General features: G+C 33.9%; 2 protein-coding genes across 2 annotated transcripts in view; one reads left to right on the plus strand and one right to left on the minus strand.

The window, feature by feature from the left end:
* The window catches only part of LOC129225634 (elongation factor 1-gamma-like), a 41,335-nt gene extending 34,665 nt beyond the window's left edge, over positions 1 to 6,670 (plus strand). Inside the window, exon 10 of the mRNA XM_054860100.1 lies at positions 6,457 to 6,670. Coding sequence (XP_054716075.1) covers positions 6,457 to 6,609 — 153 coding nt within the window. The 3' untranslated portion in view covers positions 6,610 to 6,670. The remainder of the gene's footprint in view (positions 1 to 6,456) is intronic.
* A 9,787-nt stretch (positions 6,671 to 16,457) lies between these two features.
* The window catches only part of LOC129225799 (F-box only protein 25-like), an 87,558-nt gene continuing 78,155 nt past the window's right edge, over positions 16,458 to 25,860 (minus strand). The window contains exons 6-9 of the mRNA XM_054860309.1: positions 21,822 to 21,997; positions 20,834 to 21,102; positions 18,764 to 18,836; positions 16,458 to 16,645 (exon numbers count right to left, since the gene is read on the minus strand). Of these exons, the coding sequence (XP_054716284.1) occupies positions 16,496 to 16,645; positions 18,764 to 18,836; positions 20,834 to 21,102; positions 21,822 to 21,997 (668 nt within the window). The 3' untranslated portion in view covers positions 16,458 to 16,495. The remainder of the gene's footprint in view (positions 16,646 to 18,763; positions 18,837 to 20,833; positions 21,103 to 21,821; positions 21,998 to 25,860) is intronic.

Raw genomic sequence — 25,860 nt, forward strand, 5'->3', positions numbered from 1 at the left:
TGTGAAGGGTCCGTTTTGTTTGATCGGGATTTTGTGAAAGGTCCGTTTTGGTTGATCAGGTTTTTGTGAAGGGTCCGTTAATGGACCCAAATATCCTCTGGCCAGACCCCTGGAGGTAGCATTGTTGCTGATGTTTACATTTCTTTTGTCTTCTTCTTTTCTGTTAAATTGAGTCACATGTGACTATTAATTGTGCAAACAGCTCCAAAAAAGGATTTCAGATTTCCAACAGATGCAGAAAGGAAAAAGAAATGGATAATTAATAGTCTGCGAAGTGACTGGCAGACTGAAAGCAACACCAACAGTTTCCAAAATTTCGCCAATGTTTACCTTCGCTTTCTGGCTCTCTCGTGCATTAATTTTGCAAAAACTGTTGTGAAGTTGAAATTAGATTTTTTCGATTACTCAATTCTTATTCCTCGGAAAAGATGTTTTTGTAAAATTTTGCTACTGCCTTTTTTGTCTCCAAAATCATAGAATAATAAAGTAAGATTTCCAAATGCATGCAATTATAATTATCGCCTTCCCAGTCATTTTGGGATGCAACCAAGAAATGTAAGTCATTAGTCCCCCCCCCCTACCCCCCTTTTTTCTCGCCTAATCATGCCAGACCCATCAATTGAAGATTTTCTGGGGCTTTGATTACTTGGAGGTAATAATTAGTATTAAAATTTTACATTTAGTATTAATAAATTTAAATCATTTTATTTGCATGAAAAAATCAGTTGATTTTATTGAAACAAAAAAAAAGAAAGGAGCAGTTTCTATGAAAATTTTTTTTAATCAAATAAATACTGTGTTTTTCTATTCAAACCCTACATAATGCCCAACTGTTTGAATTTTTTTTTAAAAGCGATCTTGGATTGCTTATTTTTTTCATTCAACTGCTGTTTTTTTTTAACTACAAATGGTACAATAAATCATCTAAAAGATTTACAACCCTCTATTTGGAAGTGTTTTAATTTGTCAGAAAGAAATTGAAACGGTTTTATAATTTATCTTTTTTTTATCGTTTAACTTCCCTCATTTGCCATTTCGACTGTATTCAATGTCCGAGACGTGTATTAGTTTAAAATGGGTACTTTTACTAGCGTAACTTAAGTAACTAAATTTTTTCTTTAGAAAGAATCAGTCAAATAAACTCTGTAAGCAATTTTGTGTTGGAACATACACATAATACAAGAAACGTGATGCAAAAATTTCCTGTTTAGCGAATAATTGCCAATAAAGGTTGCTTTCCCTGTTGTACGCTTGCTCCAATGCGGCGAATGCGTGGGCCTCACCAGTAATAGGGGTTCTACTACACTTCTCCCAAAGACGTTGTTTGAAGCCAACATTTGGCACAATATCTCAGTTGGCAATAAAGTTCAGCGCAGAATGATAAGTTTTGCGGCCAAGCTGTAAGAAAGTCCAACGTGATTGATGGGGTTTTCCAGTGATGTTCAACTGAAGGGCGTGGCCAAAGCATAAATCTCTGACCCATTACACATCGCGCATGAAGCATTCTGTCTGGCTATTACTGCGCCTAGTGATGTGTTTGTTACAAGAATTACACGTGGTATGCAAAAGTTTACTATTAAAGTTGAAATTTCTAAATCTAAGAAATATGACCAGATATTTCTAGAATGTTAATCAGAAGATTATCCTGGAATCCTCAAATCATGAAAAGCAGGGTTGGGTTTTGGACTGTCCAAAACTAGTTTAGGCCAGGACAGGTGGTTTTTACCATAGATCTTAAAATAGAATAGATGTGCCTTCTCCCCACTTTTCTCCTCAGAGCGCGCGCCAACATCCCCCGTTGGACATCACGTGATCAAGGGACTCCCCTCACAAGAAACTGTTTCCCTTATCGAAGAGAATCACTTTGCGCATGGGTTAAATGCTTTAAGCATGGGTTATATTAAAGTATTTTACCCATTATTAAAGAAAAACGGAACACTCTGTCCCTCACGTAACACCTCATATTTTTCACTAAAAGTAATAATTAAAAAAGGTAACAATTTTTCTTTTCATTAAGAAATCGCAAATGTATTTTTTGTACTTTTGCAAAAAATGTTCTTTGTTACCTTTTTAGGTTATTACTTTTTAATGAAATGCGGGACAAAATGACAGCTTTTGAAGCAGGCGCACAAGCTATTTAAACTTTTTTTCAAGTGCTTTAAATACTGAGTAGAAAAAGACGTCTTCAAAAATCTTAAACAAAAATTGACCTTATAAATTTTTTTTTATTTCAATCAAATTTTTAAAATACAGATAAATAGTTTCAATGCGTGCTTTTCCCCACAACTTTTGAAGCCAGTGCAACAACTTAACATAAAACCCGATCTAAAACCATAAACCAATTAGAAATACAAATGTAAATAGTAGAGACGTACCGAGTAGCACTTTGGCCGAGTACCGAGTACTCGGCCTTTTACTACTCGGCCGAGTACCGAGTTACCGAGTAACTCGGCCTTTCACTACTCGGCCGAGTTTCCCAGTACCAATTATGTTGAAAGAAGGACCACTGACACACACCGATGAATTTTGAACTTATTGAAATAGTAGTATAGACCTCCTTGTCCATATAATAGTTTTTAAACTAAATTCCTGCTGAAATTTAACTACAAAATTTTGCAAAAATAATATTGTTTAAATTAAAAATGAATAAATAAAAGGTATGACTTATCAAGTTGGAATTAAAACAAATTATACAAATTTATTCATTATAGGTCTAGTTCGCTAAACATAAATAATTTTTAAAAGCAAAAAAACCAATGTGCAGGAACACTGCAGACACGTTTTTCTGTGTTACAAGGATCATCTTTTCAGTGCATAACATGTGAACTAAAGACTGTAAAGGCATACGACAAAAAATTCGACTTTTGCTGGATGCCTTTAAATCAAAGAGCTCACATTTTGTGCATTGAAAAAGAAATTCCTCGTAACGCCAAAACACGTGTCTGCAGTGATCCTGCACTGTGCTTCTAACGTTGTTTTATTTCCTTTTATTTTTAAAACTAAGGTATTTTTATATATCTTATAACTAATTTTAGTTTGTAGCAAAAATTCCATATTTGCACAATTTTCAACAAAAAAGTTTTATTAACTTTCGAGACATTTGAACCAAGATTTATTTCATTGAAGTATTTCAAACTTCATTAATCTCAAAATTTAAATTTGAATTGTAAATGGTTGCAGAAAATTATATATGCTTGAGCTTTTTTGTAAATTTTAATGTATTCAATTTTTTGCAACTACTCGGTATTGGCCGAGTATCTGATCAAAATTTGGCCGAGTACCGAGTACTCGGCATATTGGCAGAGTAGGCAGAGTACCGAGTAGTTACCGAGTACTCGGTACGTCTCTAGTAAATAGTATCGAATATTAACTCAAATAATATTCTAATATTCGCATGCAATTCGCACCAACACGATAATAGCCAAACCAATAACTTTGGTTTGTTCCTAATTTTTAAGCATTTTTTTTTTTAAGTACTCAGAAAATAAATTATTTGCAATTATAAACTACATGAATGGTCATTTGACTTCCGCCCCCTCCCCAATTTTTCTTTTCTTTTTTTTTCGTCCCACAGACTATGATAATTTTGACAATTTAAACTCGAGGGTGAAGAAAATTAGTGATCAGACAATCCTAGACTTTTAACGGCGCTTCGCATTGTTATATCACTGCTGCCCGAGAAGAGGGAGACACGATGTCCCTTGATCACGTGATTCTCCGAAGAATCATGATGACCCCACTTTCTCCGGGCGAAATACGCTGCGCTGTAGGAGAAAGGCCCATCTATCCCTTTTAAAGATCTATGGTTTTTACCGTTCGAAACTGTCTTAAAACTGTCCAAAACTATGATAAAGTTAAAGGGGTGTAATCTAATTAAGTCGTATTGACTGCAATATTTATAATAAATAAATATAGACATAACCAAGGTTTAATTAATGAGTTTATATAATATTTTTTTCTAAAATGTCATTTTAAAAATATTTTGCTTGAAAAAATTGACAATAAAACTACTGCGTAAAAACTTCCTTATGTAACAGTTGGTAGAGTTATGAGAGGAAATTCACAACACTACCAAGACAACTAATTTCAGTTCCATTTATAATTGAAAGGAATGTTATTAAATGTGTGTAATATTTAGGTGAAAAAAAACTTAATTTTTTAAATGATTTTTGCAAAAAAGTTTTACATGATGTTTTAACGAAAATTATTTTTTAAATCATTGATTAAAGAACAAGAAATTGATGATTAAACACTTATATTGTAAAACTTGTGTTATTCTTTTTTTAGAACATATGTTTTTAATAAATTCTGAAACAACAAAAAATTGTAACTTATTGCATTTAAGTCGATTATTGCATTGTATTTTGAACACTTTCTTTTGCACACGTGCATAAATGTCGAAAATTTTGGTTTATAGAAAAAAAAAACCTCCTGCACACAAATTGAAATTTTTAATGAAGAATTTAATTTCTACATAATTAGATTAAAATCAGCTGCATAAACATAACATATATATTTATACTTGAATGTTCACATTGAATAAATATATTAAATAGTCAAAAAAAAAAAAAAATTTATTTTACACATTTTGTTCTGTTTTTGATATTTTCTCACAAAATATAGTTTCTCAAAAAATAGTTTTTGGACACTTTCGGACACAAGGGCTTCGAATAGGATGATAAAAAACTTGCCAGCCCTGCTTTAATTTGCACACATGCATAAACATAGGGAAATTTGGTTGCTATTATCAAAAAAAAAAAAAAAAAAAAAACTAATGCGAAGAAATTGAAATTTTGATCAAGAATTCAACTTCTATGTAACTAGATTCAAATCAGCTGCATAAATTACTTGAATGTTCTCCATTGAATAAATGTTCAATATAAAAAATTACTTCAATACATTTTATTCTGTTTTTGATGCTTCCTCACATAATGCAATTTTTCTAAAAAAAAATATAGTTTTGGGCACTTTCGGACACAGGGTTTTGGACAAGACGGCATGGGTGCAAGACCTTCCGTCTCAGGACGGATTTCCGTCTTGGACAAAATTTCCAAGACGGAGGTCGGGAGGGAAAGAAATTCTATTACTTTCCTTCAGTTTTTACTAAAAAAAGAAAAATTGAGTGTTCGAAAAATATGCTTTAATTGCAGGATCTTTCCATAACCACGAATTTACATGGACATTCTCTTGATTTTCCGCCATGAGCTTATTTTGTTTACAACGTGCTTTTGGAGGTGTGTGTCCTTTCGTTTTTTTTTCTCATTTGCCAGTTCATTAATCGCCCATACCCTTCCCCCACCTTTCATTCTTTTCTGGTTTGTTCGCGCTATCTTGGGGAGACTTTCCGATCAAAACTGGTTTATGTTGCAAAAGTGAAAATCTTATGTCAAATGCGATTTTATTGCTGCAATAAACAGATTTAAGATTGGCAGAAAAACTAATGGCTTGGAGCCCCAATTGCTTTTACGCCTAAAATTGCGTTTTTGGAACTTCAATTTCGAAATATTGCCGAAGAAGAGTTCTTGAACTCCGTCCCTTCGATAATGCATTCAAAAAGCGTGTAAATGTTATGAAAGAGGGAGTACAATTTCGTTTTTAAAGCTTCAATTTCGGGGAGAGCCAGCTATAATATTTTTGAAGATCACCCAATATTGTGATTTTGGTACCCTGAACCTCCCCTTTCCCTGAACTTTACCAAAATGGCCTATCATTGCGCTTTTTAGACTTCAATTTAAAAAAATTGACGGTAAAAACCAGGGGTTTTACCGTAGTGTCCAAAACCTTGCCAACCCTAATGAAAAGGACCACACTTTGCATTTTACTCAGTTTGCATATTGATTTCCAGATAGCACATGGAGGAACTAACGACATCAGACATATTTTCACAAAAAAAGCACCAAGACCTGTCAAAAACTACTGTTAGAAGCACCATTTTTTGATACAGTTTTTGAAAGCTGCGAAGTCGAAAGTTTGAAAAGAACTTTTGAAAGTTTAAGTTCAAAGAAATAAGTTTATATATTTACTTATTTTTAAATTTTTTTATTCTTTTTTTTGCTTATAAAAGCACAAATCAAATAAAGGTAAGGGTTTGAAAATATAATGCTTTATAACTTTGCTTTATAATGGTTAAAACCAAGTAGAAATATAGCCACCGCGTACATTGTGCGAATTTTTAAGTTGGAATGTTGGAAGCTATGTATATGCATTCCGTGTGATATTAATTTACTTGCTTAAAATTTTGCATATTTAACTATTCCGTGACAACGAACTACGAGGGACTGCAAATTTTTGTTTGTAGCAATGAAATTCAAATAATGTAACGGCAGTTATATAGGAACTGAAAATATAGTTCATTGAAACGGAAATTTTGTTGTAATGGAATTTCACTGTACTTTCTTGTGATAAAATGCTTTAAAATATTAGTTTATTAATGAGTTCCATGTTGTATTTATTTAGCTCTCTGAGGATTGGCAAATTGATTATGAATCTTATAGCTGGAAAAAGCTAGATCCCACTACTCCTGAAACGAAGAAATTAGTCTCCGAATACCTTGCATGGGCTGGCGATTTTGGAGGAAAGAAATTCAACCAGGGGAAAATATTTAAATAATTCTGTCCACTAAATTAACTTGCAAAATTCCTCGAACTAATAAATTTTGTCCAATTTGTAATTTAAGTGTGTTTTATTGATGTGTTAGTTGACTATTTTCAGTTATAAGCTTATAAAACCAAATGATGCTGAGAAATGTTAATGAGAGTATTTGCCTTTTGATTTGAACCTCAGTCTGACACCAACCGCCAATCAGTTATCTTCAATCAACAAGATTTCATTAGAGGTTCTGTATGGGGTTCAAATCAGCTAATGAATATGACCATTTAAGAAACAAGTTCATGGTCGTATGAAATAAGTTGCAACATAACATTAGCACAAAATAAAAAAATTGAAATCTATTTTTGTAAAATATTGTTTTGAGACCAAACAGCAACTCAACCCTTGTAATTTGGGGGTAATTCAGGGTGGCGACAGGAACTGTGAAAAAAAGTTCCCTGACTTTTCCCTGATTAAGTTCACCAAATTTCCCTGATTTACGTTACCAATGATAATGGTTTCCTTTCTTTGCTCCACTTGAAATCCATTGTATGTTTGTATAAAATGCAGTATTTTAAACGTTTTAAGTTGTGTAAAGTTGTTTAACTAAAGATATATTTTAAAAAGATGCTACTTTTTTAATAAAATGGTTTAAAAAAACATATCAAGTCAATTGTTTTGGGAAAAAACCCTACAAAACAGTATATTAAATTTTTCTACATGGAAAGATTATAGAAAATTTTTAAAAAAAGAAAAAAAAAATACTTTACTTCCAGTGGTTTACTTCTAGAAACCACGTAGCATAAGAATTTTAAGAAACAATTAAAATTACTCTTAAAAACATGTGTATTTATGATAGAACTAAAAAGTAATTAATATTATTATGAACTAAGTTTTCAAACATTATAATAATTGTTGCAAGAATAGCAAGTAATAGTGAAAGAACAGAAGTAATGTAGTTATTCTTATATAACTAATTGACATATTTATGCAAAACAGATGAAACCATTTGACATCCATTCATAGGGAGCTTTTCATAGGTTTTAATGAATGAATACAGCATTTTAACAATAAAAAAATTAAGATATTTGCTTAAGTACACAAGTTAACTCTATTTCAAATGATTTCAGCATGTAACGAAAAAAACCTTAGATTGCTTTTGTAACAAACAACTTTGAAAAGCAAGAAAAAAAAGCAATTAGTCAATTTCAAAGTATATAAAAGAAGAATACAACTTGGTTATAAACTTAAAGAATCACTTAAGTCTGAAGAAAACCTTTATAATCTGCGGTGACAACAAATAGTATAACGGCAAAAAACAGTTTTTTTATTGAAAGTTCAATTTTAGCAATTAATTTAAAAACGGAAAGAAGTAATAATTTTTAAGATTTTATAGTATTAATTCAAAAACCAAAGATTTCTTGAAATTGTGATTACAGTACGCTAATTACTTCGAGACAATGGAATAATGGCAAAGGAGCTAAGGCATTGATGAAGGCTTCGTCTTTGCCTGTATGGTTGTTTATTTTACGTAGCAGGCATTGAAAGCGTTGAAGGAAATTTCAAGCTAGGTAAAATAAACAACCTAACATACACAGAATCAATCTCAGGAAGTAAATCCTATGGTTAATAAGTAAGATTCAATACTTTGACGTTGAGGAAAAAAGATGCACAAATATGAGGCAGTGTATAATCGCACCTCATTAATTTTACTGTTTTTTTTTTTGACCTAAAATGCGTGGGGAATTAAGAGTACTTAATTTTGTAAAGAAAAAAAAAATTTTCTTCATAAAATCAATTTTCCCTGATTTTTTTTGTTATTTTTTCAAAATTCCCTGACTTTTCCCTGATTAATAAAGTTCCCTGATTTCCCTGATCTGTCGCCACCCTGTAATTACCCCCAGGTTTGGAATCAATGTTGTCAGTACGTGTGTAAAATTTTGTTTCATTCTGACCTCCTTTTTGAATTTAAAAGGGACTTCTACAGTTTTTCCTTTTTCAAATTTTGCCTCTTTCAGTAAAAGGGACAGATCAGTTGAACGAGTCTTCAGGAACGTTTTGAAATTTGTGTTCTATTTTAAATGTAACCACATGTTACGAAGTTTTATGCCTCTCCCGCTTAATTGCAAAACACTGCAGAAGTCCAATTATAAATGTCATAGCAACTAATATAAAAATATGCATAAAAGTTTCACTTTGAAAAAGAGACGAAGCACTGGTGGTTTAGCTAGGTTAACAGGTTTCCCTTAGAGCTGGGCTAGGTTTTTGATATTCTAGCTTACATTACAACTGCACCCTATTGGTCATGCTTTGCATTTGCATGAAATTTGATTATGAGAAGGTTATGACTATTTCATTGTTTCAAAGAAAAAGAAACAAATATACAGTCACATTCAACAAATTTATTTTCTTCTATACATATAAGTGCTCAAAACTTGAGAAACCCAGCAAACATACAAAAGTTACAACCTAAATACAAACAATAAAAAAAAATCAATGCATCAGTATCTTTGTTATTAAGAAACAAATAATCTACAAAAACTTAACAACCATGACTTGAAATATCTGGCAAAAATACGCAGGGTAAAAAACATACATTAAAATATTTCACTTATACAAAAATATGAACCAAAATATATTGATAGATACATCACCAATTGTGCCCTGTCCAGCAGGGGTTCTAGGGGGGGGGGAGGACTATCGAGGAGGTGCGGAGTGAGGAATCACCGGTAATGCTCAAAAATACTCTTTAATGTTAACAAAAACGTTCAGCTGCTTTCGAATGTAGCTGAATACAGATCCTGCCCCTTAGACAAATTAATATTAAATTATCAAGGCAGTAAATATCGAAGAAAAAAGTTAGTCGAATTGTCGTTTCCCCAGAGGTGTGACTTCGCCTTCTGTTTTGTTAGCCTGGTCCAAATTCCAAATTTGTCAATTTCAGTTGACGCTCACTACAACCTATCATTCAGCAGGGAATGAAACATATCTTTAAAATGCATTTCTCCTGCATTAAGGTTTTCAAAATACTACGATGAAATGAGGCAGTGAGAAGCAAAGGGATTTAAGTGGACTTGAAGTTTCGAGTAAAACGCGTTCAAAGTTCAGATCCTAGGTAGGCTTTCACTTTCCAAAAAACTTATTTTCCGGCGATGGTTAACCGAATGTAGATAAATGCTCAGATTATGACTTAGGTCACCGAAACCTGACAGGTTGAAACCTGATTTTTAGATATACACCACTTACATATGTAAACAAGTGACCGGACCAGTCTTTAAAAAAATACTCTCCTGTGCGTTTTTGGTTAACTGAGCTTGATGCGTTAAATTATCTGCTTGCACGATTTGCTTGCATATGTGTGTAATCTGTTAGCAATAACTAGCGATCCTTTTATAACATTAACATGCATTTTTTACATACTGTTATTGTTTTTGCTATAAATGTATGGGAGTATTATTGATCCTTTTAAACGACTAAGCACTAGCATTGTATTCATATTTACATAATTTGAAGATTATCTGCAGTCACTGTGCCTGCTATTCCGTAGATAATCGAGAGTTAACTGTTGTACATCCCTTGCCCTAAAACAGAGGAGAATTAGCCTAACCCTAACATTTGTTACTGACTGATTATCTCCATTTTTTTAAGTTTTGGTGCTTACATCCCTTTGCTTCTCACAGCCTCAAATGTTATTTGATTTGGTTTTCAACTCTTGTAAGACTAATTAAAAACTAAAAAAACACAACTGTTTTAAATTTGATTTGTAAAAGGTAAGACAGATATACTATGAAATTCAAACTAAGTACTAGAACTTAAGGTGCTGAACCTTGCAATGTCTACCTGTAGTTGTTGAGCTGCATCTCTTAAAATAATGTTTTCATTACTGGTTTCAAGCACACATAATCCATAAAAAGTAGTCGAAAACTTTGTACTGCATAGTGAATAAAATATGACAACGTATATAAAGTACAAATTGAGAATGGAAAAAGGTTAAAAAACCAGCAAACAGCTGTTTCGGCACTCTAAAATACAAGTGCTGTCATCAGTGCATTAAAAACGAAGACAGGTTCACCCGACTAAAACACAGTCGAGGCGAACAATGGAATAGGGACGAGTTGTAAAAGATATGAGAGCAGTACCAGAAACGATGACGTCAAGGTTACGTCAGAACTCCAGAGGACATTTGCTCTCAGGAGAAAACGTTACGGACAAAAAGTAAATCAAATAACAGACTTCCAAACATGAGGAAAAGGGGGAGTGCTAGACAAATCATTGACGATTAAATAAGCATTTTTCCATATGTAATATGACTCCCAAAAATCTAAATCATGAATAGACGAACACTCGTGAATAACTTTGGCGGAAGAAAAAATAAAATTATGACCGTAAGACCAACAATGTTGAGTAATCGAGGAAGATTTTGGCAATTTGTAGACTGATTTTAGGAAAAAAGGGTAAGACAACGGAACTCGAATAGTTCACAGGAGCAAGTGTTTGATTTTTGTTAGTTGAGCTACATAGCTTCTTATAAATAATATCAATAATATCTGATGTGAATCCCCGATCCACCACAATACTTCGTAGGTAATTCAGTTCTGATGAAAGTAAATTGGAATTTGAACAAATGGCTAAAGCACGGTAAATAAAAGATCTGAAAGCAGCCAATTTTTGTTTAGGAGGATGAACGGATAACTTGTGGGGGGTGGGAAGAGAAACAGCAAAGGGTTTACGGAAAACAGTAGTTGTAAACGTATTGTCATGACGAGTGATGGACACATCAAGAAAAGAAAGATGATTACCAGATTCCAGTTCAACCGTAAATTGAATATGTGGGTCAATAGTATTTAGGATGGATAAAAGGTTATCAAGGTCACTGACAGACGAGTCCAAAAGCAGAAAAATGTCGTCAACACCTGACGTAAAAATCAAATTGTATAATTTTAAATAATTTAAGTTCGAAATAGTGCATGTACAAATCACTTAGAATTGGACTCAAAGGGTTCATTTTAAGGCAGTCTAATGCACCTTCAACAGGCACGTTAGTGAAGAGTGATTTCGCATCAAAAGAGGCCATTCTATGGTTATTTAACTGAAAAATTCGAAGTTTGCGAACAAAGTCAAGAGAGTTCCGAACAGTAAAACAGTTGCTGGAAAGAAGAGGTGAAAAAACGGAAACTAAAAATTTGACTAATTTATAAGAAGCACTACCAATGTTAGAAACAAGCATTCATCGTTTCCGGTACTGCTCTCATATCTTTTACAACTCGTCCCTATTCCATTGTTCGCCTCGACTGTGTTAGTCGGGTGAACCTGTCTTCGTTTTTAATGCACTGATGATGGCACTTGTATTTTAGAGTGCCGAAACAGCTGTTTGCTGGTTTTTTAACCTTTTTCCATTCTCAATTTGTACTTTATATACGTTGTCATATTTTATTCACACATAATCCGTTTAGTAATAGCTATATAGATTGCAATACGAACAAATCATCGATGCTTTTACACTCGAGAGAAACAACATTAACAGCAGACAATATCAAGAGAAAAAGTTTGATGTAATCGAGAACCATGCATACAACACTTGCAATCTTGCAAGTTTTTAAAAGAAAGGGCTCCTGCACTTCTCTCTCTCGTTAGAAATTAAACATGGATATAATAACTAGGGAAACATTTCTGTCGTCAATACTACAGTTTTGTATCCAGATTTGTTACAGTAATAAAATTTGATTTTCTTCAAATATACGATGCAGAGGACAAAGATGCTATTTTTATGCCGCACCGTTTTGTAGCACAAACGATTGATCTTTTATAGCTATGTGTCGCACAAAAAGTTCAATTTGTGTTGTTTAAAATCCTAGTTTTTTGGAATGGAACATAACTTTGAGAATAATTTATTCAGTAATTATGAAACTGCATAAAAGGAAAATTTTGCCCAGGGAAACAAAATAACAAAAAATGACAGAAAGAAAAATAGCTTGAGGGTATTAAGCTTAAGATTATTAAGTTGGTTTATAATTGGATTTTTCTCTCATTTGAATCTCACCAAATATAAAATGCCCGCACTTTATCTAGAAAAGATTTGCTGCCATTCCTTTCAGTTTAAGTAGCTTTTTGGATTTTGCATTCTACAGGGCTCCCAAATGGTCCGTTTTTTTTTTAGGGTAAAGACCGCTTTTAACCATTTTGGTCCCATTAGTCCACGTTTACATTGTTTTTACTTAAAAATCAGATTTAATGTTTTTCATAACGTTAAAAGATGCTGTTCACCAAAACGCGGCTGCGCCGCCTTAACCCGGCATCGCTTAACCTGACTTTCTCGTATTATTTCATTTCAGGTTGACGTCATTACTCCTCCTTCAACCGCTGCAGCATGGAAATCCATAAAAAAAGAGAGGTTTAGGGGAGGAGTTATGATGTCAAATCGGAGCAGGGTGCTACCGATATTTCTCGGAATTTCGGCCCCACGTTGCGATAGCGAAAATGAACTTTCCGATCTCGATAACTCGAATCTTCCATAATCTTAGAAGTTTTGATTGGATCCCAAACTCTTGAGACTGTTGTGGAAACTTCCCATCATAACTCCAACGTTTTAACCTATCCCTTGGGACTTCAAGTTACCGCTGACTATAATAGTAACGTTGCTATGAACCACCCTTTTTCAAATAGAATCGGAGGCAATCTCGTGACGCATGAAGTGCATATATTCCTAAACTTTATGCCCTTGAAAAACCTTAAAAAGTTCATGGAAAAGAAAAAAAATTCATTTTCAAGTGCTTGAAAACATTGAAAAAGTACAAAAAGTTTCTTTATTGCTTGAACTCTCACAAATCATTGGATTGTGCTAGTAATTCTTTTAAAGAGTGCAATTTTCTGAACATATGTTCGATATGCAGTATCGCGAAAAATTGCTTTTGTGTTTGAGGGAAAAAGGATTGAAACAATCCTTTTGCATCTTGTAAATATTTTGATGAATTTTACAATCAGAAGTTATTTTGACATATGCTACTTTAGATAAGCTTATTTTTTGCTTAATTTCAATAATTAACAAAGAAATTATTTTGGAAGCCATGGTAACATTGACTTGACTCGAACTTTGCGGAAAATTGCATTCAGTGTTTGAAATTTCCATCTTTTTGCATCATGTAAATATTAAAATATTTTGCCCAATCGAATGTTATTTTCCCATATACTACCTTAGATTAGCATGTTTTTTATTTTATGGGAAACATGCCAACATTGAACTTGGTTCATGAAAATTTGCTTCTCCGAGCATTCAATCATTTTGCATCTTATAAATATTTTTGGCAATTAGAGGTTACTTTGTCATGCTACAGTAGATTAGGCTTGCCAGACGTCACGGTTCGACCCTGACAGTCCCAGTGTCCTGGCCGGATAACTTCAAGTCTCGGAAAATGCTGAATTTGATTATAGATGACCATAAAAGTCATCTAAAGGATTATTTAATCCATCCAATTGGATAATTTTTAAGATGATCAAGAAGGTCATCCTAAAAATTATTTAGGTTTACTATAATTGCTTTCTTATTTGAAACATTGACTAGTAAAATGAATATCAAATTTGCTTGTGAGGATTTTTACAACAAGATTAAATTTAAAAAAGGCTTTCTACAAAAAATAAAGACTTTCTTTCTTTCCCTAGCCATTAAATGTATATGTAAGTAGTGTTCAAGTTTTTATTCCTCGTTCAAAGTGTTTCTTCTTACCAAAGTAACTTATAAACATTAACACATAGGATATAAAATTTTATAATTTATCTGCTTGTGTCAATTATTATTACCTCTGGTTTAGGTTCGCAATTAGTAACCATTTACTCATAGCATTAAGAATGAAATATCCTCTAAAACACTCTAAAAACAGCCTGGGTAACCTTCTGAATACTCGTTACTTTGGAGAAGGGGAGCATTAATGTGTCCCAATTGAACTAATCAAAAATCTGGCAAGCTTACAGTAGATTAACTTGTTTTAATTTTTATTTATTTAATTCAAATTTGTTTAGTTTTGCAAACTTCTTTTTAATTATAATTAGCTTATTTTCGGTATAAAGTTGAATTTATGTGCATCATTTCATTGTCATGATGCCTGCTGAAGGAAGGAATTTAGTTTTTTTCTCCATAAAGGTTCAAGCACTCATAGCCCTGCAATCATGAAGGTTTTATTTTATTTTTTTAAATCTAAGCTTTATGATTCTTGAAAATGTGCTTTGAATATGAAAAATGCAAAACTAAGCCTCATGTGATCTGCTTCTCTTTGTGATTAAGCATTTCAGACATTTATAAGAAAACTTTCTATACAGTAGATCTTTTATCAAAGTGTCTCTTGTAGAAAAATCAGTTTGTTTTCCTATACTTTTTATATTACTTCGTGTTATTAATATGTTAGTATTAAATAAATATGCATGCAATGTTTGTAGTATGAAATTAGGGTAGTACTTTGAAAAATATTTTTTGTCTCTTCAAAAGTGCTAAAAAAAATTTCTCCCTGAAGGGTATGAACCCTCTGATAAGATATTAAATATAAAATTCAAATATAAATAATTTTACTATGAATTCAACTGTAGCTTTGATGAAAATCAAATCAATATTTTTCAGGTTTCAGTTGTCAGTCATGGGGAAGTGAAAATTTCTAAGCAAATGGTTAGATGAAGATGAAAACAAAACTTGAGACTGGGGAAAACAACAAGAAAATAACTTTTTTTGTTTGGTGTGTGATAGATTAATATCGGTTGAGAAGGAATATAACGCTATTAAAAAGCATTACAAGACAGAAAAACACAAAAATAATTTTAAACTAAAAATATACTATCTTTCAGTGAGACTACCAGCATCCCTGGTTCAATTCAAAATGTATCATTGCGCCTATTTAAAGCTAAGGAAGTTGCCTTGAGTGCTGAACTAAGTGTGTCCCCTCCCCCCATCCAAATATTTGTGTAAGTAATAGTATTCAATGGATAAAAAGATCAGTTGTACAGAAGGTAATAAGGAATTGTATCTTAAAAAATCATTATTATTGTTAATTAACGACTTAGCTTCACGGATTTAGCAGCAGGCAGCAAATATGCCTTTTGGTGCTTCTATGGGTTTAAGTATGAGTGGTCCTCCCAAGGTGCTCTTTTTAATCCTAATTGGTCTTCTTTAGTCCCCTTTTTGATTGAAAATGGACCTCTTTACCCTTTTCTAAAGCTAAAACGTGTTGGGAGCCCTGACTCGAACAAAATTAGTTTCAATGGTCAAATCCTAAAATACTTACTTTTCGGTTATTGATAGGTCTATTGGCTTGGAGACTAGCTTACTTACTTCTTGGGGGGAGAGAAAGTAAGTTTTACCTCTCTGTCATCTTTGCTTCTCTTTTCAGACCTTACATTTTAATACTACTTTTAACGTGTATATTAATGGCTTGATATCTCTATTTGGCAGATTATTGAACATTTTAAAGAGGCTGTTTTACTTAGTTGGCAGATTGTTTTATTTGAACTTATCAGAAGATTAAATGGTTTGTGTTATTAGGCGGTTTATTTCATTTTAATGGCTTGTTTCATTTTTAAGTTTATGAAAAAGAAAACTATATGATATCATCGAAACAAGTAACTCTGACCAAATATGTCAGCAGTGAGTAGAATGAAAGGACATCGTCAAGTGACGGACTTATAACGGAAAAGTGTTCTAAAAATAGTTAAACAAACTTCGACTTTTCATACAGCAACAGAAAAGTTGGGACTCTCTCTCTACAGTTTTGCAGAGAATTAACTCTCCATTAAAATCTCTCAACCAAAAAAAGTCGAAAATAAATGCATTTCTTTGTCGTCGATGAGATCCGGAGAAACACTTCTGGTCTCCGTTTATCTTGGGCCGCACCTCCGACTGAATATTTACATTCCAAGACTCTTCTGTTTGTTATAGAGAAAAGAAGCTGAGAAAGGCTTGAGGCGGTATGGGAACGTAGAGTGGCACCGAACTGACCAGACTTTGCTCGTTGTCGTCATCCACTGAGTCGACGCTGCTGGGAATGCTGCGCCGAGGATCCACACATGGATGGCCGAATGACTGCAAATCAAAGAATTGGCAGATATTGAATGCTTGTTGTCTATACTCTGTTCACGGAAAAGATAAACCGAAAGTAAACCAAGAAGGTTTGCTACAGTTGAGATAAAGAAATGCAAATCAACCATACGGTGTTAAAGTGAGTAAACAAACTGTACTGAAGGTCAAGGAGAAAGGTATGACACAAATGCAAGAGATGAATAATGACCTTTAGATGCCATGCCCACCTGAAATGTTCTAATACGATTTTAGCTGTTTTTATTCAAGATTTAACTTCTTTCTATAAATGTGGAAGGTGTCCATGTGCTAAACTGTAAGAACTTGTAAAGTTAGAAATAAAGTCAAAAAAGCACAAATTGGCAGATTACTACAGACATGTGTTTCAGTGTTAAAGGGAACGCCTTTTTCAATGCAAAAAGTAATTGTTGTGGAATTTATAAAATTAATTGTTTTTGTAAACTTGTCTTACTGGACAGACTCGGCGTGCTTTAAAAATTTGCTTGAAAGAGCATCAAAATTATGTGAAAAAATAAATAAGTCTAGTATTGCTCAACATTGTTGGGATTTGAATCACTTGATTTTAACTCTTATCAGATTATCTAAAATTGTCCCAATTCATCAGATCTTGACTTTTGGGAATCTTTCCATATTTTGAGGAACAGTTCTAACTTAGTTAATGATCTTAAAGCAGTTCCGTATTTTTCCAATGTCTGGCTCCCATATCTTTAACACTGTCCTTTCCCGATTCATTTTTTTTCCATTTATTTTTATCTATCTTGCTTTGTTTATTTTGAACTTTTTTGATATGGTTGACATCCCCCCCCCCACTTTTTTTTTATTTTTCCTTTTCCGAAAATTTTGTTTTTGTTTATTTTATTCCATGGTGTTTGTTGTTCCATTCAGCTTTTCCTTTCTTGCGGTTCACGTTTATTGACATTTTCTTTTTGTTTAAGCTTTGGCTTAATGTTTGCCTAATTGAATTCTTTCTTTCAGCTTTCTGTACCTCAGAGAGAGCTCTTGGCCTTTGTTTGCATTCCAATTGGTTCCTTATCGGTTTATATTTTCTTGTTGGTGTTTGGCTAATCTGATATTTTGGTCTTTTAAGCTATATGCTTACTTGCTCTTGGCTTTTGTCGGATGTCTTTTCATCCATAAGCTCATTACTTTTTGCATTGAAAAAGGCGTTCCCTGTAACGCCGAAACACGTTCTGCAGTAATCTGCGAATTTGTGCTTTTCTGACGTTGTTATTTCTTACTTTACTGTTCTGCACAAAGGTATTTATTTATCTAAGAACTTGTTTTAACACTTTAAATGTCACTCTCAACAAAATTTGATAGCTACATAGGGATGCCCGTATATATATATAAAAGATGTCACATTTTTTAACCACCGTCCGTCCCTTTGTTGCACTTTTTACTTAAGGTGAGATGCAAGAGAATGCATCATTCTCAATTCCGTGAAATTTTATTGCAAGAGAGTGTTCTCATAATTGGGAACTGAGCAACATAAGTGACATTAGTGCTATCCCAGCAATTTGTCATTGTCTGGAAACCGAAAAGCATTGGATCTCAAGTTGTTACCTCCACTTAAGTTTTATTTTCGGTTCAAAAGCGCTCTAGCATCTAGTTTGTACAAACATTATGGAAAATGAAAAGCTATCTTGATAAATTTGATTGACATTCAATTACAACTCAGATGGTAAAATGAGTGTAAATAGGAAAAAGAAATATACTTAATTACATCATATGATAAATGTTTTAGTTAACTGCTGCAACACTTTGTCCTGTGCTCAACAGTTTGAGCTTGAGCTACATATAGCATGCGACTTTTGTAACTAGTGAGTTTTTATAAAAAACGATTGAATTAAAATTTCACTTTGATACAACACTTAATGCTATGTCATCATTTGTCAGAAACTAGTGATTCAAGAGGGCATAAGTCTTCTTATCTATTTATTTTGACAGGCTTTTATACCGCTCACTCATTCCATTGCTTTTTTTAAAAGTAGGTAATGCTTGAGCTAATTTAACTTAAGTTAATTTTTGAATCGCTTAAACGAAATAGGCATACACAATTATTTTGAGATTCTATTAAAATTCTTAAAATCAATATTTTCTTACCTTCCAAAATAGGCAGCGACAATGTCGACAAAGAAATAAACTTTCGGTATATTCTTCTTTCAGCCCATATTTCCTAGAAGAGAAAAAAATCGAAAATTAAACGCAAACCCAAACCTAAAGCAGATTTTTCAAAAGTTCTGCTTTCAGCTTCAGCTTTTAAGATATTTTTTTCTTTATTTACTCTACATAAGATGCTTAAAAATAATGTTCTAAACCTTTGGTGGGTTAGTACCCAACTGATATCAACAAGAAACATCCATTAAAGAATGAATGACAAGAAAAAAGAAAACCTTCTGTTTCAGGTTCGGGAAAACCGATTTCGCTCATTTGCGGGTCGTTTAATTATGTCCATCAGCATTGACAAGCTTAAAGAAAAATTTATTTCCAGAAAACTACTTTTCTATTGATTCTGCATTCGCTTCATTCTATAAGTAACAGAAGAAAATATTCATTTGCTCTGATGCTGCACCTGCACTACATGTACAATATTTTCTTTTTGAAAACATTGTACCTAAACAAAATCTTAGCTGAGGATTGCCTTTGGTTGCTCCCAGTACTGAAGCAACATCACTTTTTTAAATGCTAGAGGTAAGCTCTGTAGCTATCAAAAGATCCACACAAATCTTACGAGTACATTTATTGAAAAGACTTAGCACAGAGTTTTGTACGACAATTCTAGGAAACATGAACAACATGGAGATATCTTTTGAAATTTGAGGATGTAGATGTCTGCTCAAATGTTGTTTCAATCTGGCAAGTCCTGTGGATTTGTGTAGCAAACAGACATGCAAAATCAGACAAGTAAGTAAAGATTTCACAGTTACATCTATCTTAATTTTTTATATGAAGAAGGTTTGCTCTCGATCATAAACAAGTTTACCGCCTCTGATTTAGATTATGGATCTTATCAGTATAGTATCAACTCAAGAAGTTAGTTTAGCTCTGGTTTTGCTGCATTTGGATGTAATAAAACAGTATCTTCTTTCCCAAGAACAACTCCTTTTAAGTTGTTTTATTTCAAAGTACTGATAGTCTGGCAAATGCCATTCTCCGAGCTCAAGGTGGTTTCCTTAGCTGTTCTGAATTTCCAGCAGTCATGTCTTCCTAGAATGCCAGAAATTAGACATGTCTTTGTGTTACTAGAAAAGGACCAAGGCGGATTCAAACTGTCTACGAGAGATATTTGAACATTAAGGAGTGACGTGTAAGGCTCTAATATGCATTCATTATGGATTGCCTCTTTGCTAATTATGTATACATTGAAAATCTGCGGTAACTGCTGAAGATTTTGTTATTTGCAATGGAAGAATGCAAGGTATAATTTTCCTCAATTATATTTACCCTTTAGTATGGAGCCTTATGATTACCATGTATTGCTGCATGGCACAAAAGTTCTTATTTCTTTCGTGTTCCCCGATGGATGCAAGGTACTCCTACGAGGGAATAAATATCGAGTTGCCAGGATGAAAAGGAGCGATAGCAACCTAAGATCACAATAAGTCTTCCAATTTTCTGGTTATAGTTACCGAATTTGGATTTTTTTTTCTTTTTTTTTTCTTTTTTTTTGACGCTTGGTCCACAAATATAGTATAAATACTTGGGATGCAAAAAGTCCTCAAACTTAAGCATATGCATTTTTGCCCAAAAATAGAAATGTTCTGCTACCCCTGCGCTTGGGAATGGTTTTGTTCTACAGCTTTACCTATCTCTACGAATATGTCTGCCAAAATAAAAATTTTTAAAAAATCGAAAATACTTGTCCACTGATCTGTCCAGCTGCCTGAGGATAGTTGCAACCTCAAATGGTTCATTAACAGAGAAAACATACTTATGTAATGAGAAAATACGTATATGTACATTCTGCAGCCCAAGAACAGGAGCATTGTACCTACATTGTCAATACCTCTATAGATTTTTTACGTCCCAAATTAAGTTCCCAAAAATCTTTATAAATGCCTTCAAAGCTTTCCTTGGTATGGGGCCATTACCACAAATTGACATTCAGAAGTATGATCGTACCTTAATAACTAGAAATAAACACAGTATACACATGAACTGCATTCTGCTCACCTTCGTAGTTGGTGAAAGACAAGCTGCCAGTCCATGTTGACTCCCACACACTTGATCTGGCTGCTTTCGAAGAAGAGCTGGAGCTGCTCCCTGCTAAAATGGAACTTGCAAAGCTCCTTCCAGATGTGTTGTTCAGCGATCAGGAACTTCATGTCATCACAGGCCTGGGACGAATTCATCAGGTCTTTATAGTCACTCAGCCTCAGCAAGATCTCGCGCAAGATGCCTTCCGGCATGTCAGAAAGCCTGCAGGACCCATCTTCGATTGGCTGGGGGGAAAAAAGAAGGCAGAATAGATTACATTAAACGTCAATCATAGCTGAATTGCAGAAAAGAGGAGGGAGGGATAAGAACTGTGCTCAACAGTTAGAAAAGGACAAATACTCTACAGGCTAGATCATATTTGTCATTCGTAATAGCAAGTAATTTATTTCGTTTCAAGTGAAAAATAAAAACTATGTACAGTGCAGAGGGGGGGGGGCTACATTTTTTCAGTACATCAGATGAAGTTTTTGTGAAATTAAAAATTAATTTAAACAATTAAAGAACATAGGGGAAAAAAAAACAAATATTGAAATTTAAACCACCAATTTGAAAAAGCCTGAAACTACCAAGTTATGTATTTAAAATACAGCAGTAAAGCTCATAAGTCTTAAAGCTGAAACAATGCTATTGTTTAAATTTATGATTGAGAGAGTTGGGTATTAAATATTAAGATGGAAATTTTGCTGCTAAACTTGCTTGATTGAATGTCATTTTAGCAAGCCTTTTAGGTGTGAGTATGACTTTATCAAAGCGCACTCCAGCTTGCACCAGTTGAACAAATACATTCTGGTCTATTTAATTTAAAATTCTTTTTCTAATGATCCTATTCATTAAAATCACAAGGTTCAAGATTTGGGGCCTTGAACATCTGAACCATAAATATACAGATTGTTTAATGTTTTCGTCTATTATATTGATTGCAGGTAATGGAAGTTAACGTTACCTCTTTGATTTGAATATCACCAGCTAGCTGACAGATTCTGTCAATCGTTTTCAGGTGCTGTTCCCAAAGAATGGTGCTGCCGAGGGGCCGACCCCAGCAATAATACTTCCTAATAATGCGCCTCAGGTCGTTTAAGAGCATATGAAGAATGTGCAAGTTCTGTTGATTGCTGGCCACTGAAAAATAGGAGGAAACCTTTTTCACTCAGCAATAAAATAAAATGCAATAAAGGCTTAGATATAGCTACATGTGTTACATTTGTTTTTGGACTTTTATACCTTTCAATTTTTTAGTTACAGAAAGCTTGACATGAAAGAAAATTTAAATAATATGCAAGAATAAAAAGCACTCAAACACATACAGTAAGAAGGATGTTCTAAAGAAAAACAATGAGGAAAATCAGTTTAACATCTAGTGTTCCCGCAGCTCTCAACCAAAGGAGTTTTGATCAGGGCTGCGGAGTCGGATGGAATATGGCCGACTCCGACCCCGACTCCGACTCCTGGATTTTGAAACGCCCGACTCCAGACTTTTTTTATTTTTTTTTTAAGTGTATTTTTTCAACTTGCTCTCTCCCTTCAGGGGAAGGGGGGAAACCTCTAAACAGAGATTGAAATATTAATTCCTTTTAATGAAAATTTCGCATTTTGTTCGCCCAAGACGCTTACAACGTTAGAAATTCAATTTAAAAATCAAATTTTCCAATAGTTACGAGTCAAAAAGTGAGATGACGTAAAAATCCCTTTTAAAAAATTGAAAAGGATTACCTGTAATTTACACCCCCCCCCCTTTTAATGTCTAACAAATAGATTTTAATCAAATCCTGTGCTTTCAATTTTTGAAAGCTGTAACTTGAGAGAAAAAAAAGCTTTTTTTCTAAATCCAAGTTCTTGAGAGAGGTGGTTTGCCTGGGTGATGCCCATCTGGTAGATGACACCCAAAGTTAAGTTCAGAGTTTATAAAAAATATAAATATTTTAATTCTGAAAATTTTCGCGAATATATTTTAAATTATATTTCATCAATAAAATTTCAACGAAAATATTTCTCATATACATCAAGAGCTAATTTTACACAAAATGGGACGGTATACAAATTTGTATGAATAGCTTTACTATACCTATATTTCTTTTTCGCTAAATTTTTAATTTAAATTTTATTGGCTGCTTTAGATTAACCTTAATATGAAGATTTTAAGATTAACTGCAATTATTGTGTGTTGTAATCAAGAAATCATTTACACTTATTTTGTGCCATGCTTTTTAATGAGAACCAAGGTTTTAGAAATAGTCTTAATAAAGAAAAAAACATTAAATTATTTCATCGGATCTTTTGGATTCGTGCTTTCGCTCCAGAACTTTTTTGAATTTGCCGATCACTCTTAAAAATTTCAACCTTAGCTACGGACTTTGACTTACTATTTTGTTACGTTTTTTACTATTTTATAACTGAGATCGAACAAAACACTATATTTCTATTTTTATTTGAAAGTGATTACTTGAAAATGTTAGGTAACAAAACCGTTTGCTGACAGTTGCTATTAGTTAAGTTAAAAAGCAAGCAAACTAGGGGACGGCTACAGAAAGTTAATGGCAGTTATTTTCTCATTAGTATCTTCTTATACATGTAATCGAACCAATTGGTAGTCTGTTTTTAAAAAATGCAAGGAGCGTCAGTGAAAAGGAAAGAAAAAAAGAAGCCCGGAGTCGGAGTCGGCATGTTTTCTAACAACTCTGACTCCTTTAACCCAAAATCAGTCCGACTCCGACCCCGACTCCGACTCCACAGCCCTGGTTTTGATGGAGAGCTGGGCAGTACTGAACATGGTGGCCAACCATAATGATGTGGTCCCCACATGAGGAACATAAGGGTTCAAAGAGAGGGAGTGATTAGAGATGAAACATATAGACAATAAGACAGAAGAACTACCTGCATAATCCAGGGGTTTTCAAACTTGATCGACGGCACCCTTTAAAGAATTCAAATTCTTTCACTGCACCCTAGTCTACTTCTATTACAAACATATACATATTAAAATTCCCTCCCCAGTTTGGAAGTCTTATTCAAACAAATATTACCAAAACAGAAACAATGCTGACTTCACTGGACACTGAAACTGCACAAGTGTTTTTCTGAAGTGTTTGATATGTATTGACTTTTCTTATTGCGGCACATTTCAATTTTAAACTTTAATTCTTGTTTCACTCGCAGTTACATGTTACATTCAACCACAGAAAACGTAATTGTAATATTTTGGCTTAAATCTTGTACATCAGGCGGCCCATGGGGTACAAACTCGCGATCTTCGATGTAACACCATAAAAAAAAGTGGCTTGGAGTTAGGTCCGGACAGCACAGTGCCCACGGAAGAAGTCGATTGTCGTCATCAGAACTTCATGAAATCTGACGGCTAGGAAGCTTGTTACTTAAAATACACCGCCAGCTCAGCTATTCCATCCGAGGACTGCAGTTTCGTGCTTTTTAGCACTCATCAGCCCGGAATAGGAATCACATGAGCTGGAGGTGAAAAATCTCTTAAGGGAGCCAAGAGAGCCAAACAAACTAGTAGCTAATGCAAAATTAGCAAACCAGATGAACGACCGCAGCAATGGTGTGGTTCAACTCAAAGATTGATGACAAAGCTAAGGTATTTTGTAGTAAGTTACCTCCCTAATAGGGCGGAATAATACTTACTTTAATAATAATACTTTAATAATACTTACCGCCCTGATAGGGCGGCCCTGATAAGGCTTATACTTACCGCCCTGATAGGGCGGTAAGTATAAGCTTTAAGAGATTTTTCGCCTCCAGCTCATGTGATTCCTATTCGGGCTGATGAGTGCTAAAAAGCACGAAACTGCAGTCCTCCGATGGCATAACTGAGCTGGCGGTGTATTTTAAGTATTTCTGCCTTAGCTCTGGCCTTATGGCGGTAACTTACTACAAAATAGGAAACTTGTTATTGAGGAAAAAAGGAATGTCCGTCAGATAATGGGGATGCCCCACCTTGTTGGAAAATGAACGACCATTGACCGTGCCATGGTACAGCGAGTGACAGAAGATACAGACTTGATGTCTGCTGTATTATGAAAGGTTCATCTAACGAACATTTAGGAAACAAAACTGGTGCAGTTTCTGTCCTTGTAAAAGTAAACGTTGTTGCTGTATTGGTAATATGTTTATGTATTTGCTGCAAAACCTGGATACATCCCGGCACCCCTCGACAATTCTTTCGCTACACCAGTTTAGGGTGCCACTCAGGGGCGGATCTAGAGGGGGGCCATGGCCCCTCCCAAAGCCTTGTGATTGTAGGATTTTTTTTTAAAAGAAAAAAAAGATCGAAAATATTATGAGAAAATAATAAAATTTAACACATGTTTTTTACATTAAAAGAAATTTAAGCCTTAATTGGGAGAGAAATTATATCTCTCTCCTTGAAAAAGAATTATTATTTCCAAAATTTTACTCCTTCGTTTGCATCATATCTAGATTCCAACTTTAGACACTTGGACGCTCTCTAAATGCTGTTGTATTGCTCACGAGACCAAAGAGAGCCTAAATTTGCGTATTTATGGCTTTAATTTCGAAATTTTTCGGAGGGAGAGCTCACAAATCCTCCATTGCTTTCTCTAATACGTGCAAAAGTAGCTTAAAATTAGATTTTTAGATCGTCTAAGGTAAAATATTAAGGAAGGGGGGATTCCAAACACCCTCACTCTCTCTTTAGAATCATTCATTTTAATAATGTTTCTCGAGAGTTTGTTCAAAAATTTTGGATAGCCCCTCCCAAAATGATCGGCTAGATCCGCCACTGGTGCCACTACATCTAGTTTGAGAACCCCTGGCATAACCAGTAAAGTATTTTGGCTCAACCTTAGTACACGAATACTAATACATTCTGCTGGTGAAAAGTCAACAAGTTCCACTTCTTATTGATGATATTGTTCTTTAAAAATCTACGGATGGACCATAACTTTAAATATATGATGGAATAAAATAATTCTTGATGTCTGCATTCATATAATTTATATTCATAGTAG

The sequence above is a fragment of the Uloborus diversus genome, chromosome 7, assembly GCF_026930045.1.
Source record: "Uloborus diversus isolate 005 chromosome 7, Udiv.v.3.1, whole genome shotgun sequence".
In the NCBI taxonomy this organism is placed as follows: domain Eukaryota; kingdom Metazoa; phylum Arthropoda; class Arachnida; order Araneae; family Uloboridae; genus Uloborus; species Uloborus diversus.